Below are 13561 nucleotides of genomic sequence, written 5' to 3' on the forward strand. Positions count from 1 at the left end.
AATGAATTAGGTAAACAAACAAAGAATGCTTAATCAACCAATATATTTACAATATTACTCAAATAATACAGTAATATTAAGTACACAAACACTTCTCCCTGCTTAGTTATAAACTCCAACTCAATATAGAATACACCCCTAATATACATGCATACACACGCACAATATACTACTGTATATAATACAGCTACTATACAGACATACGCAACTAGTAAATTTTAAATTGTCCCATTCAGGCCTAATGATTTAATCACTGTGGAGGATTTCTTACTGTTGTGGAATAACATCTTTCCTGACAAGAGGAGTCATTGTGTTTGACAGGTGAGACTTGTGGCTGTGAAACACTCCCAGGTTCTGGGGTCTCCTCTGTGGTGGTTGTAGGAGTTGACTCAGGGACAGAAAGAAGTGATTCTGACAGCTCTGGACTCCTTTCTTCTCCCACAATTGACCTTGCTGTCCTCAACTGATTGATGTGCATCTCCAGATGACATCAGATGCAATCTCCTCTGTGTGGGCGAGTGGTCCAGTTCTGTTCCTAATCTTTCCAAGTACACAATTTTGATCACCTCTGTAGTCCCTCACCAGGGCTGCTTGTCCAGGAGTGAGATATTGAACCTACTTGTTTGTGGAGCTCTCAGTTTGCCTCAACTGTTTGTCCTGCATACTCCTTCTGAGACTGGGTTTGAGGAGATCCAAGTGTGAACACATGGGACGACCCAGGAAAAGCAAAGCTGGTGAGTTGTTTGTGGAGTGTATTGCATTGTGATATGCAAGGAGAAAGTTGGCCAGTTTCGGATTTAGTGTTAGTGTGTTCTGTTGACATTGCTCAAATTATGTTCTTTAGATTTTGGTCAAGCATTTCCATCAAACCATTTGTAGCTGGGTGGTATAGTGCTGATGTAATTATTCCATTATTTTCAGGAATCTTATTCCATTCATTTTTAGGAAAGCCTGAAACTGTTCTGCAACAAACTGTGGTCCATTGTCATTGACTAAGTGTTCTGGAACACCAGAACTCCTGCAAAGAGCCTTCTCAACACATTAACAGTGTGCAGTGCTGTAGTGGAGGCTGTTGGGAACACTTCTGCCCATTTTGTAGCTGCATCCACTACCACCAAGAAATAGGAGCCCATGAATGGTCCTGAAAAACCCCGGTGAATCTTCTGGCAGGGCATGAAAGCCATTCCCAGGGATGGACAGGCCCTGCTCTTGGCATCCCAGACAGTGCATGGCAAGCTGCTTAGTCTGTTGATTAATCCCATGCCACCAGACAAAATGCCTTCACTTTAACCATGCCTAGATGACTGGCATGTAGCTTGTCCAACACTTTAACTCTCAGCTTGGATGGTACAACATGAGTCCCCACATAAGACAACTCCTGCCAAGTGCAAGGTCATTCCTGTGCTGGTAAAAATGGGGGAATTGGAATTTCTGCTGCACATTCCAGCCAGTTTGTGTTGCTATATAGACTGAGATTGTGTGTGTTCTTTCTGGTTTCCCTTTGGATCATCTCTGCCGTAATAGGGGGACTTTCAGTTTTGATTCGGGAGTAAAAGAGGAGAGTTCTATTTTGTCAGGTTTTCTGATATTCCCTTTTCCAAGGGTGAAAGGGACAATCCATCTGCTTTTCCATGATGAGTTGCTCTCTTGAATTTCATCTTGTAATTGTGTCCTCCAAGAAACAGAGCCCATCCCTGCACTTGTGCTGCTACTGTTGTGAAACACCCTTCTGAGGACTGAAAATGGAGACTAGTGGTTGATGAACAGTAATGAGGATAAACTCTCTCCCATACAAGTACTGGTTAAAATGTTTTACTGCCCAACCAGTCTCAAGGCCTCTCTGTTAATCTGTACATAATTTTTCTCTATAGCTGTAAAGAAACATGATGCAAAGGCTATGGGAGTCACTTCCATCCCTCATAACATGTGACAAATAGCCAGGTTTGGAAGGAACCTGTTATAGGAATTGACAAATCCTAAAAAGGCCTGCAGCTGTGACACATCCTTTGGCAGTATCACCCACCACTGCTTGAACTTTCTTGTGTATTTCTTGTGCATCAATGGTGTGACCACAGTAAGTGATGCTTGGCTTAAAGAAGTCACACTTGTCACATCATATTCTGAGTCTATATTTTTCTAATCTTTTTCACACATTCTTGAGATTTTGGAGATGATCCTTTTAATCCTCATGGGTAACAATGTAACGCTGAGTACCTGTGCAGCCTTGTAGCACCTGGTCGACAGCTTACTACCAGTGTGCTGGTGTAGATACTACTCCAATCATAAGCCGATTATAGTGCTAAAGTGCTTTGTGAGTGGTTTTGGTGAGAAACACTTTGGACTCTTCTTCCTCCTCCATCTGTAGGAAGGCCTAAGCTATGTCCACTTTGCTGAAGTGTTTTCCTCCAGAAAGGTTTGCAAAGATATGTATAGGTCTCTATTCATTGGAGCGTAGAAGGTTGAGGGGGGATTTGATCGAGGTATTTAAAATTTTGAGAGGGATAGATAGAGTTGACGTGAATAGGCTGTTTCCACTGAGAGTAGGGGAGATTCAAACGAGAGGACATGATTTGAGAGTTAGGGGGCAGAAGTTTAAGGGAAACACGAGGGGGTATTTCTTTACTCAGAGAGTGATAGCTGTGTGGAATGAGCTTCCTGTAGAAGTAGTAGAGGCCAGTTCAGTTGTGTCATTTAAGGTAAAATTGGATAGGTATATGGACAGGAAAGGAGCGGAGGGTTATGGGCTGAGTGCGGGTAGGTGGGACTAGGTGAGATTAAGAGTTTGGCATGGACTAGGAGGGCCGAGATGGCCTGTTTCCGTGCAGTGATTGTTATATGGTTATATGATATCCTCCATCCTGGGCAGAGGGTATTGATTGACTTTCAGTACTGGGTTAATGATGACCTTAAAATCACCACAGATCCTGACAAACCCATTTTTCTTAGCTACTGGGACAACTAGTGATGCCTAAGTGCTCCACTCAACCTTGGAAAGAATTCCTTCAGCCTTCATATGATCCAGCTCACTGGCTATTTTATTACAGATGATATAAGGAACTGGATGGGCTTTGTAAAACTTGGGTGTAGCATTTTCATTTAACACTATTTTACCCATGATATGTTTGAATTTTCCAATGCCATCCTTGAATACTGCTATGGCATCTTACCTTTCTTAATTTGCTTTCAGTTGACTCTATTGCAGGGGATGTGGTAGGAAATTGGTGGATGGATCTCCAATCAAGTTGTAGTTGTCTGAGCCACTCACTGCCCCACAGTGCAGGCCCTCCTGTTTTTACTGTACTCAAGCCCAATGTGGTTTGTTGGTTGTTGTATTTCGCTGTTACAAACATTATTCCCACATGAGTTATCTTTTCTCCAGTATAAGTTCCTAGTGGAATATCTGCAGGCTTCGGTTCAAACTGCCTTTGTGGAATGACTGAAACAGCCAAGTCAGTGTCCAAATGCATTTTAATTAAATTGCTGTTCACTTCTGGTGTAAGTCATATCGCCCATCTCCTGTTACTTTTCGCATTGTATACTGTATCTCAAGGTTACTCAGTTTTATATCACTCTCATCATTATCATATTTTTCACCAACAGCATGCTGTATTTGAAACTGCAACTTGATTTTTTTTTCATCTTTTTCTGTTTGTCGTGCAGTACATTTATTTTGTCTGCTCAACATGATTTTTGTATGTGTCCTACTTTGTGGCATTTTCTGCAAGTTCCACCTTTAAACTTACATTGGTCTGGTGTATGCGAACCTCTGGTAACACAACTTGATCGATCAGGCCAGTTTCTGTTTAGATGTTGCAATTTTTTTCATGCTCACTTTCATTCCTGACTGCTACTCTCTTGCTGTTGTTTTCATGGATAAAGCAATTTCAACTGTTCTTTTAAATGTGAGATGTGCTCCAGAGAAAAGCCATTTTTGAATGCTTTTTTGTAAGATTCCACAAACAAAACAATCTCCCAGTGTATCATTTAGCCCAGCACTAAACTGACAATGCTCCGACAATTTCTTAATTTCAGCCACGTATACTTAACTGGACTCCCCTTCTGATTCTGTATATGAAACATAAGATGTTCTGCAATTAGCAATGGTTTTGGTTCTAAATGTTTTTGCATAACTTTCGCAATATCGGCAAAGCCCATTTTAGTTGGTTTGTTTGGAGCAGTTAAACTTCTAAGCAAATTCCTGCTTTCCCAACTATTGCACCAGTAAACTGGCACCCACCTTTCTTTGGCTATTTCATTTGCTTTAAAACACGACTCTGTTCATTCAGTATACATCGGTCAGTTATCTGTTGTACAATTGAACATGTCTATCTGTCTGATCTAGCCAGCATTTCTGTATTTATTTATGATTATTATCACCCGGTACACACTATTTATGAACCTGTGAATTTTATTCGTTTTCTGCCTTGTTTTTAACTCAAACATCTCGTTACGCTTCAACAGGTAAATAGTCATATCAGGTTTGTTTTAATACTTCTTCTTCACCATTGTCATGTTTATGTAATGCTATGTTTTGTAACTCCAGAAATTCATTGAAAGAAAAACATGGGTGCCCATGAATACACGTGCACTTTGTTGTATTTTCAGTGAAGCATGCACATATGATGTGGTGGCATCGTGACATAAGGCATTCATGAGTTTGTTCATAAAACCAAAACAAATTGTGTAAACAAACAAAGAATGCTTAGTCAAACAATATATTTACAATATTACTCAAATGTTACTGAAATATTCAACATGTAAGAACATGAGGTTCTATTAGTCTAGAATTTGCATGTCTCTGTGACTGTATGGGTTTCCCCTGGCTATTCTGGTTTCCTCCAGATCTAAATTTTCTCTGCTGTAGATGTGTGATAAGAGCTTCATATGGGATTGATGAGAATGGCTTACAGGGAAATAATTGGGAGAAAGGGACCGAAAAGAGTGTTCTGAGAGCCAGTCTGTACATGATGGGACATGTGGCCTCCTTTTTCATAAGGAAATATGGGAAAATAAAAAAATAGAAACTGCTGGAGCAGCATTTATGGAGGGAAAGGCTTCAGGTTGGGATCCTGCATCAAAACTGAGAGTGGAGAGGGAAAGTAGCAATTTTTTCTAAGCATTATAAACAATAAATCATATGTACATAACCATCTTGCTTTAGTTTCCTAACTTAACAGATATGCTGCACTTGCTTCTACTTGTCAAATTGCACGGCAATTTTTATTTGTGTGGTTCAGTGTAATTTATTTGTCAGCCTTTAAATCCTTTGCATCAATCCTTATTTTCACATTTAAAATGAAGCACAGAGAAACTGTGTACAGAGTTCTCTCAGATAGGTTGTGAGAAAATGAACCATTCCGGCTCTTACTTCCACTGTGCTAACTTGAGTCAATTGCAATGTTCTTGCCCTTGTGCCTTGCAAGGGCTGAATTTACCATGTTTCAGAAATTTAAAGCATTCCTTGGCCTTCAACATCAGTGTAGTAAAAATATGTTACATTCTTGGTGGTGTGAATAGGATAATAATGGGTTAAATCAGGCTGCACAGATAATTCTTTTTCCCTATTATTAGCTGGTTCAAGGACCATGAGATACAGAGTTACTATGAATTGAAGAAGATATAGAAGGGATATGAGGATTTTTTTTATGCAGAGTAATGATGATCTGAAACTCACCGTTTGTACGGTGGTGGAAATGGAGGCAATCACACTTTTCAAAGGTAAATAATTCATGTGTTTGAGGAAAAATAATTTACAAGCTGTGAGGAAACAGCAGGGTGACTGGATAGAACTGATAGCTGATGAGGAGCAATATATACTAAGTGGAGTAAATAGCTTCCAGTGCACTGTATGATTCTACGGTAATGAATTTATATTACATTCAATGACTACTTCTAATATTTAGTACTGGTATCCAGCAATTTGAGGTCATTTGGTTCATAATATTCAGCTACAATGCAATTGACATTCAGGAATAAGTGTGCTCAATTTACAGAGATTTTTCATTATAATGAACATTCTTAAATTTATGAACTAGTCAACAAAATTATTTCAATATGTCTGGTAATCTGCTATTGAACTCCCAGGTGTGTCTTTGCCAAAAAGACTCATTACACAATAACACCGACAGGTGCATTGACATAAACAGCTGTTTACACAGACCATTGACATAAAGACCTAAGGAACAAACCATTGCCAATCACGTTAATTGATTATTGATGTAACTCACTGTTAGAAGTAGACTCTAATGGCTATAATAGAATGCTACCCCTGGAGGTACAGCTTGTTGTTATGAAGGGCAAAGATATTGTGATGTAGAGAATTGGAAAAGGTTTGGGCATATGGTTAGAAGGCATGTGCCTCTGAGTTTGTGATGTAGAGGAAAAGCTGCATTTGCAAGGCAAGGAGCTCACAGGATCTGTTAGAGCTTGAGTATCAGATGTCACAGGAGGAGGAAGCCACCACTACTGCACCATCACCATGACCAAAACAGCTCACCTTAGACAGTCATTTACAGACTTCCAGCCCTTTGAGAAAAACAAGTCAGCTACAAAGATGACAATCCCAACATGGAGCACAACATTAGAGATGAGCACATCACTGGACTTGCTTAATCAGATGAAGAAGAGGCAAGTGGACCAGATGCCCATTGATATCTTCCCTAAATCTTGTTTGTTAGCTTGCCAGAAAAAGTCAGAAGGATCCTTATCTTCAATGTTGCCAGCTCCAAAAGTTCTCAGAATCATCAGGACCACCATCAAGTGACCCTGGGGAACTCTGCTGATGTTGATGCTGATATCTTAGCAACATCAGTCAGTAGCAAGAGTAGACTAGTGGGCCCCTTGAGCCTGCTCCACCATTCAATATAATCATGGTTGATCTGATTGCTAGCTCAACATACCGTTCCCACTTTCGTTATCCATGTGTAAGGAAAGTTTCTCAAAGAAGATTTAGACTTATAACTTAATACAACTTCAATGTCATATTTAAGTTTTCTGATGATGCTACTATTGGCTGAATCAAAGGTGGTGAGTGAATTGGCATATGGGGGGGAGACTGAAAATCTTGTTTAATGGTGGGACAACAACAACCTTTCACTCGCTATCTTCAAAACTAAAGAGCTGATTATTAACTACAGGAGGAAGAAACCTGAAGTCTACAAGCCAGCCCTTATTAGGTGATCAGAGGTGGAGATGGTCAGTAACTTTAAAATCCTTGGTGTTCTGATATCCGAAGATCTACTCTGCATCCAGCATATATTATCCACACAGATGCAGCATATTATCTAAAACTTTGACAAACTTCTACAGATGCACAATGGAGAGTATGCTGACTGGTTGTATCACGGTCTGGTCTGGAAACACCAGTGCCCAAGAACAGAAAAGTCAAGACAGAAAGTGGTGGATACAGCCTAGTCTATCACAGGAGAACCCCTCCTTACCATTCAGCACATCTCCAAGGAGCGCTGCCACAAGAGAGCAGCATCTATCGTCAAGGGCTCCCATCTTCCAGGCCATCCCTTTTCTCCTGCCATCAGGACGGAGGTACGGAATCCTTAGGTCTCACAGGATCAGGAATTTCAATCATCAGGCTTTTGAACCAGTGTGAATAACCTCACCCACTTGAACCTAGGGATTTACTTTCAAGGATTCATGTTCTCATTATTTGTTTGTTTATTAATTATTTTTTGCATTTGCTCAGTTTGTCTTTTACACATTGGCTGTTTGTTAGTTTTTGTTTATATGTAGCTTTCCATTGATTCTATTTTTCTTTATTCTACTGAGAATACTTGCATGAAAATGAATCTCAAGATAATATAGTATATGATGACATATGTATAGTTTGATAATAAATTTACTTTTAACTGAAGTTCCTGTTTTTTAAGAAGCAGAACATTGGGAATCTTAGTGCAGGAGTCCCTCAAGGTTCACCTGAAGGTTGAGTTGGTAGTAATGAAGGCAAGTGCAGCATTAACATCCATTTTGAGAAGACTAAAATATAACAGCAAGGATATAATGCCAAAACTTTACAAGGCATTGCTTAGACCTCATCTGGAGTATTGTGAACACTTATGGGTCCCATAACTAAGAAAGGGTGTGCTGGCATTGGAGGCAGTCCAGAGGAGATTTATAAGAATGATCTCAGAAATTAAAGAGTTAATATATGAGGAGCATCTGATGGCTAGGGTCCAGTACTTACTGGAATTTAGACGAATGAGTGTTGTTTTTTTTTCATTTAATCCTACTGAACATTGAAAGGCCTAGAATGAGTGAATGTAGAGAGAATATTTCCAATAGTGGGGGAGTTTAGGATGAGAGGGCAGTAGTCAAACCTGAGATTGGTGAGTCCTGAGGTTAAGGCCCGAGTGAGAAAGTCCCATTATTTGTGAACCCTGGGGTCAATACCCAGAGATTGATGAGGTCCAGAGGGCAAAGACAGAGAGTCTGGAGGCAGAAGCCTGAAAGACAAATGCTAAAGTGTACAAGTCCAGAGGTAGAGGCCTGAAGTTGAAGCACCTGTGTCAGGAGGTTGGAGACCTGATGTCTGCAAGTCTGAGAGTCTAGTGCCAAGGACTAGAGGCCTGGAGGAGGCCTGCCCTGGAATTGGTGGCCTATCAGTGAATGTGAATGGGTGGGAACGGCCTTGTTTGGATGGTTTTTTTGCTGCTAGTGTTGTTCTGCTGAACATTGTGGCAATGCTGTGTTGGCAGTGGTATGCATGGTGAGATTTTCAGTTTGCCCCATCACATTCTAAGTTGTGCTGGTTGTTAACACAAGTGAATTTCACTCTATGTTTCAATGTCATGTAACCAAATCCAAATCTGAATCACAGCCTCAGAATGTAACGACATCTTTTTAGAACAGAGATAAGGAGGAATATTTTTGCCAGATAGGGGTGAATCTGTGGAATTTGTTGTCACAGATGGCTGTGGAAGCCAGGTCATTCGGGATATTTAAAGTGGAGGTTGATAGGTTCTTTATTATAAGGGTGTCAAAGATTATGGGGAGAAAGCAGAAGAATGGATCCAAGTGGTTGAATGGCCTAATTCTGCCTCTATGTCTGATGCTCTTATGGTCTTTCACCAGCCTTTGAGGAAAGTTCTAAAGAACTTGAGAGAGAAAAATAAATCATTCATCCCCATCTTAAATGGATGTGCCTCGATTTCAAAATGATTGCTAGTTCTAATTTCTCTCTCAGGAGAAGATATTCACTTTGTCAAGACCTCGCAAGATCCTGTGGCTTTATATGGTATCTATATATATCTTTATATGGCATATTATGACATTTATCTGTATTTTGTTATTAGTTGATTTAATAGTTAATAAAACACTTTTTTTAAATTTCAGCTAATTGTATTGGTATCCTTTTTAGGTGTCATTGACTGTGCTACTTGAACTTTGAAATACAAATTTTTACATTGAAACCAGTGCAATCATCTCTTTGATTACAAATTTCTGCTTTAACTAAAACATTTTTGCAGAAAATAACTTCTTAAATTGAGGAACATCCTGATAATGCATTCCTCTGCTTCTAAAGTAGAGTTTAGGTGGTTATTATTAAAACCTAATTTCAAATGTAGAGCACAATGTATAGCTAACATTTGCACTATCTACTGAGGACAAATTTTTACCATTGTTCCTTCATCCATTCCTCCTTGTAAGTATCTTCAATCTGATGCCGCCCAAATCCACAGTATAGCTGAGAGCAGGAGCTCCCTGTCCCGGAGAATTACAGGTGCTGTACTGTTTTAATACATCACTGGACAAACATTTTTAACACATCTCATCTGTTTTCTTCCAGACATTGAACATATTCCAGAACTTGAACAGGAGGCAGTATGAACATGTCCTACGCCTGATGGACATTGCCATTATTGCTACAGACTTGGCTCTCTATTTTAAGTAAGGGACAGTAAGTTTCCCATTTTGAGAAACAACTTTGTTGTTCATCCAGCATGTATATTGTACAGAGAGGGAAATGAGGCCCAGCAGAGTCTGATCCAGAGAATTGATCTTAGTCACAAAGATTTAGGATAAAGAGATTTTAAAAAATGCATTGTGACATAGTTTAAATTCTTCATTTCAACTACAAAGAGTTTGTAGGAAGTGGAAGCTGGTGGACCCCATTGTAGTACTTGATTACCACATCTGCTGCAAGTGTTGGTTGCTGGAGGAACTCAGCAAGCTGGAATATGAGCTTCAGACACCGTGATGCATCAGGGAGGGGGAGAGTTACTGGGCACTGAATTTCAGGGGGCAGTCAAATCCACTAGACTGAGTACTGGAGGAGCCTCAGCCCTTGAGGTTGCATGGCAAGAATGTTGCTCCCTGTGAGGATGAGAGTGAAGGTTGAACAGCTGAACTACGGCACTGTGGTTCAGATAGCCATTCACAAGAGGGGGGAGAAGAGAAATGTAGCTGGAACTGGGGATAGTTTAGTCAAGAGAATAGACAAAGTCCCTTAATGCGCAGATCAAGAGTCTTGAAGGTTGTCTGCCTAAGTACCTGGGTTTGGGATATCTCAGGAATTTCGAGTGGAAGGGGAAATATCCAGTTGTCATGGACCATGTGGGTTCCAACAACATAGAAAGAACAAGGAAAGATGTTGTACTGAAGGAATTTGAATGGCTAGGGATTACTTAAAATGCAGAACCAAAAAGCTAATAACATCTGGATTGTTTCCTGAGCTACATGGAAATTGGCACAAGGTTAATATGATTGTAGAGAGCTAAATGCTTGACTCAAAGATTGGTGTGGGAGAAGTAGGTTTGAATTCATGGGACATTGTCACTGGTATTGGAGAGGGAGGGAGTGTTCCAATGGACAGGCTCCACCTAAACTATGCTGAGACCAGGATCCTGGCAAATTGTACAACAAAGGTTGTAGATAGAGCTCTCAACTAAATAATAGGGGGATGGGTTCAATGACTTGGAAAAGCGTGAATAACGTAAAAGGGAAGTAGAGTTTTGCAAAATTGTCGAGAGTAAAGAACAAGACAAAACATTTAGAAAGGGATAAGAATTTAACTTCAGGCTACTTGGAGACAAAATTGAAAATGCTGGTGATTACAGAAGATATTTCAATGCACAGAACATATGAAATAAGGTAGAAATTGACAGGTATGATTTGGGCATCACAGAGTCATGGTTGAAAGAAGATCACAGCTGGGAACTTAACATACAAGGATATACAAGGTGGGTAGAGGGGACAGGGTGGCTTTGTCAGCAACAATTAGTGGGAAGCTAGAGGATTGAGAAGTTTAAACAAAAACAACAGAACATAACTAAAAAAAACAGTAAGGAGAGAAATGATGAACTATGATGGTAAGCTAGTCAATAATATAGAAGAGGATACCAAAGGTTGTTTCAGATATGTAAAGAACAAAAGAGAGCCAAGAGTGGACATTGGACTGCTGGAAAATGATGCAGGAAAGATAGTAATGTGGAACAAGAAATGGCAGATGAACTGAATAAGTATTTTGAGTCAGTCTTCACTGTGGAAGACACCAGCAGTATGGCAGAAATTAAAAGGGTATCAAAGAGGACTGATGTTAGACAAGTCAGCTGGACCAGACGCACACACATACATGAGTATTTGCACTATATAATTCAGTGTGTCAGAGAGTTTTAGGATGTAGAACAGTACGGCGCAGTACAGGTCCTTTTGTCCACAATATTGTGCCAACCCTCTTAACTTACTCTAAGATTAATCTTGCCCTTCCCTCTTGCAGGTGCCTATAATAAATGCCCCTATTTCTTGGTTCTGAATCTTGGTTTTACCAAGAATTGTTTTGCTGGCTAAAGCTCTCATTTGGTGCTAATGCCAGTTAAGGTCTCTCATGAGGCATCATGAAGTTTCCCCAAAAAAGTCATCTAAACCCCATCAGGGTGGATTTCACCCTAAGAACTGCACTGTAACAAGATGTGTACACTTTCTCCTGGGACAAGGTTCAAACGAATGTGACTGCTGAGCAGCAAATATAAAGAAACATCAGCCTCCAAAAGCAAGCTCTCTGTGGCAGTCATAACACCCCATGGAAACCAAGGAAAGGACAAAGGCTGCACAGAGGAAGAGTTCCCAGAGCCACTGAAATGAAATACATTCCTTGAGCACTGGATGGAGCTGGTGCTGGAAAACTGCCTGGGCTGCTGTTAGCAGAGCTTGGCAGGAGTTGGCTTGTCCTTTCCGAGTCCATGGAACAATGAATTTGAATGGCCTCACAAGTTAGTATGTCCAAGTGAGCTGCGCATACCATTGAAAATACTGGTCTCTTATAGACGCACACATCCTGGTCGCAATGAGAGTTTCTGAATATTGGATAATGTTGGAACAAAACTCATGACTTGCCAAGATATATCAAGGTAGCTATAGAGAAATAGAAAATAAAACTCTTCAATGCTGGCATTTTTAAACCCACACACTCACATGCATATAAACTTCATTCACACCTCCAAACACATTTTATCTCCTCTATCTCCAATATGGGCCAGAACCTTCAAAGGGGTGAACATGAAAAGATTACTTGCTGTCCTTCATCTCCACCCCTTAGGCTATGACAGCAATGAATAGATGAGAAGCTAGCTGTACAGGAACCTCAGTGAATCTAGTAGTTTAACAGGTTAGAGGAGACTACCCTGCTCCTCCAGGCTAAAGGGAACAAGGATGCCTAAAATCCTTACAGGCAAAGACTATGTGAATTATCAGGCAAGGTGAAATATCATCAATGAAGAATTATTGCAAGTGATTTCAGCACAGAACAATTAGATCTGAGAATGTAGACCTGTTCATCACTGAACGAAGAAAAGTCTGAAAACATTACTGCTGTCTTCACCTACCCTAGCTGTCACCTATTCACCAAATTGCCATCAGGGAGACACCATCACCACCAGGACTCCACGGCATCTCCAAAACATCTTTCCTGTGGCTATCCAGCTTCTCAACAAAACTCACTCAGGTGTAATATTCTATCTGTCCCCTGCACAACATCTGTTAAACGGTTTTCCTGCTCTCCTTGTTGATAATTTTTGACTCTGTTCATATGATCACATTTATTTAAGTTGATGACTGATGTTGGTGCATCTGACTGTTCTGCGAATTATTGATTGCTCATTGCTGATGCACTACTGTCTGATAAATTTTTGGTTGCTATTGTGTTGTCTGTTATGGTATTATCTTTGTTCTGTGTGAAAAGCTGTGCTCTACCACTGACATACCATATTGTTTATCTTGAAATGGTTAGTTGATACACTGCTTTAAAATGAACTTCAATTCTTCACTTCAAGTCTAGTGAGTGATATTTCATCATTTTAACAGTTCTGGATTTTATTGGCGTCAAATGCAGGGCAATATGATAAATGTGTTATCAAGTGCATCACTCTCAGCTGGAGTTACTATAATGCTGATCTGCTGTTCTCGATACAAAAGGCTTGGGAATTTGTACAAAGTTTATACCTACAGAGTGGTTCTGCTTTGAAGAAAGGATATCTTGCATTGAGGTCAGATTTCCTTAGACCAGGTATGACTCATCAGAAGACAGAGGATTAGTGGAAACCAATTTAAGTTA

The 13561-nt window shown here is 40.1% G+C and overlaps 1 protein-coding gene across 1 annotated transcript in view; it reads left to right on the forward strand.

The window, feature by feature from the left end:
• Window positions 1-13561, forward strand: part of LOC132391742 (rod cGMP-specific 3',5'-cyclic phosphodiesterase subunit beta-like) — an 82402-nt gene that overhangs the window by 49856 nt on the left and 18985 nt on the right. The window contains exon 16 of the mRNA XM_059965309.1: window positions 9800-9900. Coding sequence (XP_059821292.1) covers window positions 9800-9900 — 101 coding nt within the window. The remainder of the gene's footprint in view (window positions 1-9799; window positions 9901-13561) is intronic.

Source organism: Hypanus sabinus, chromosome 3 (genome assembly GCF_030144855.1).
Source record: "Hypanus sabinus isolate sHypSab1 chromosome 3, sHypSab1.hap1, whole genome shotgun sequence".
Taxonomy (NCBI): domain Eukaryota; kingdom Metazoa; phylum Chordata; class Chondrichthyes; order Myliobatiformes; family Dasyatidae; genus Hypanus; species Hypanus sabinus.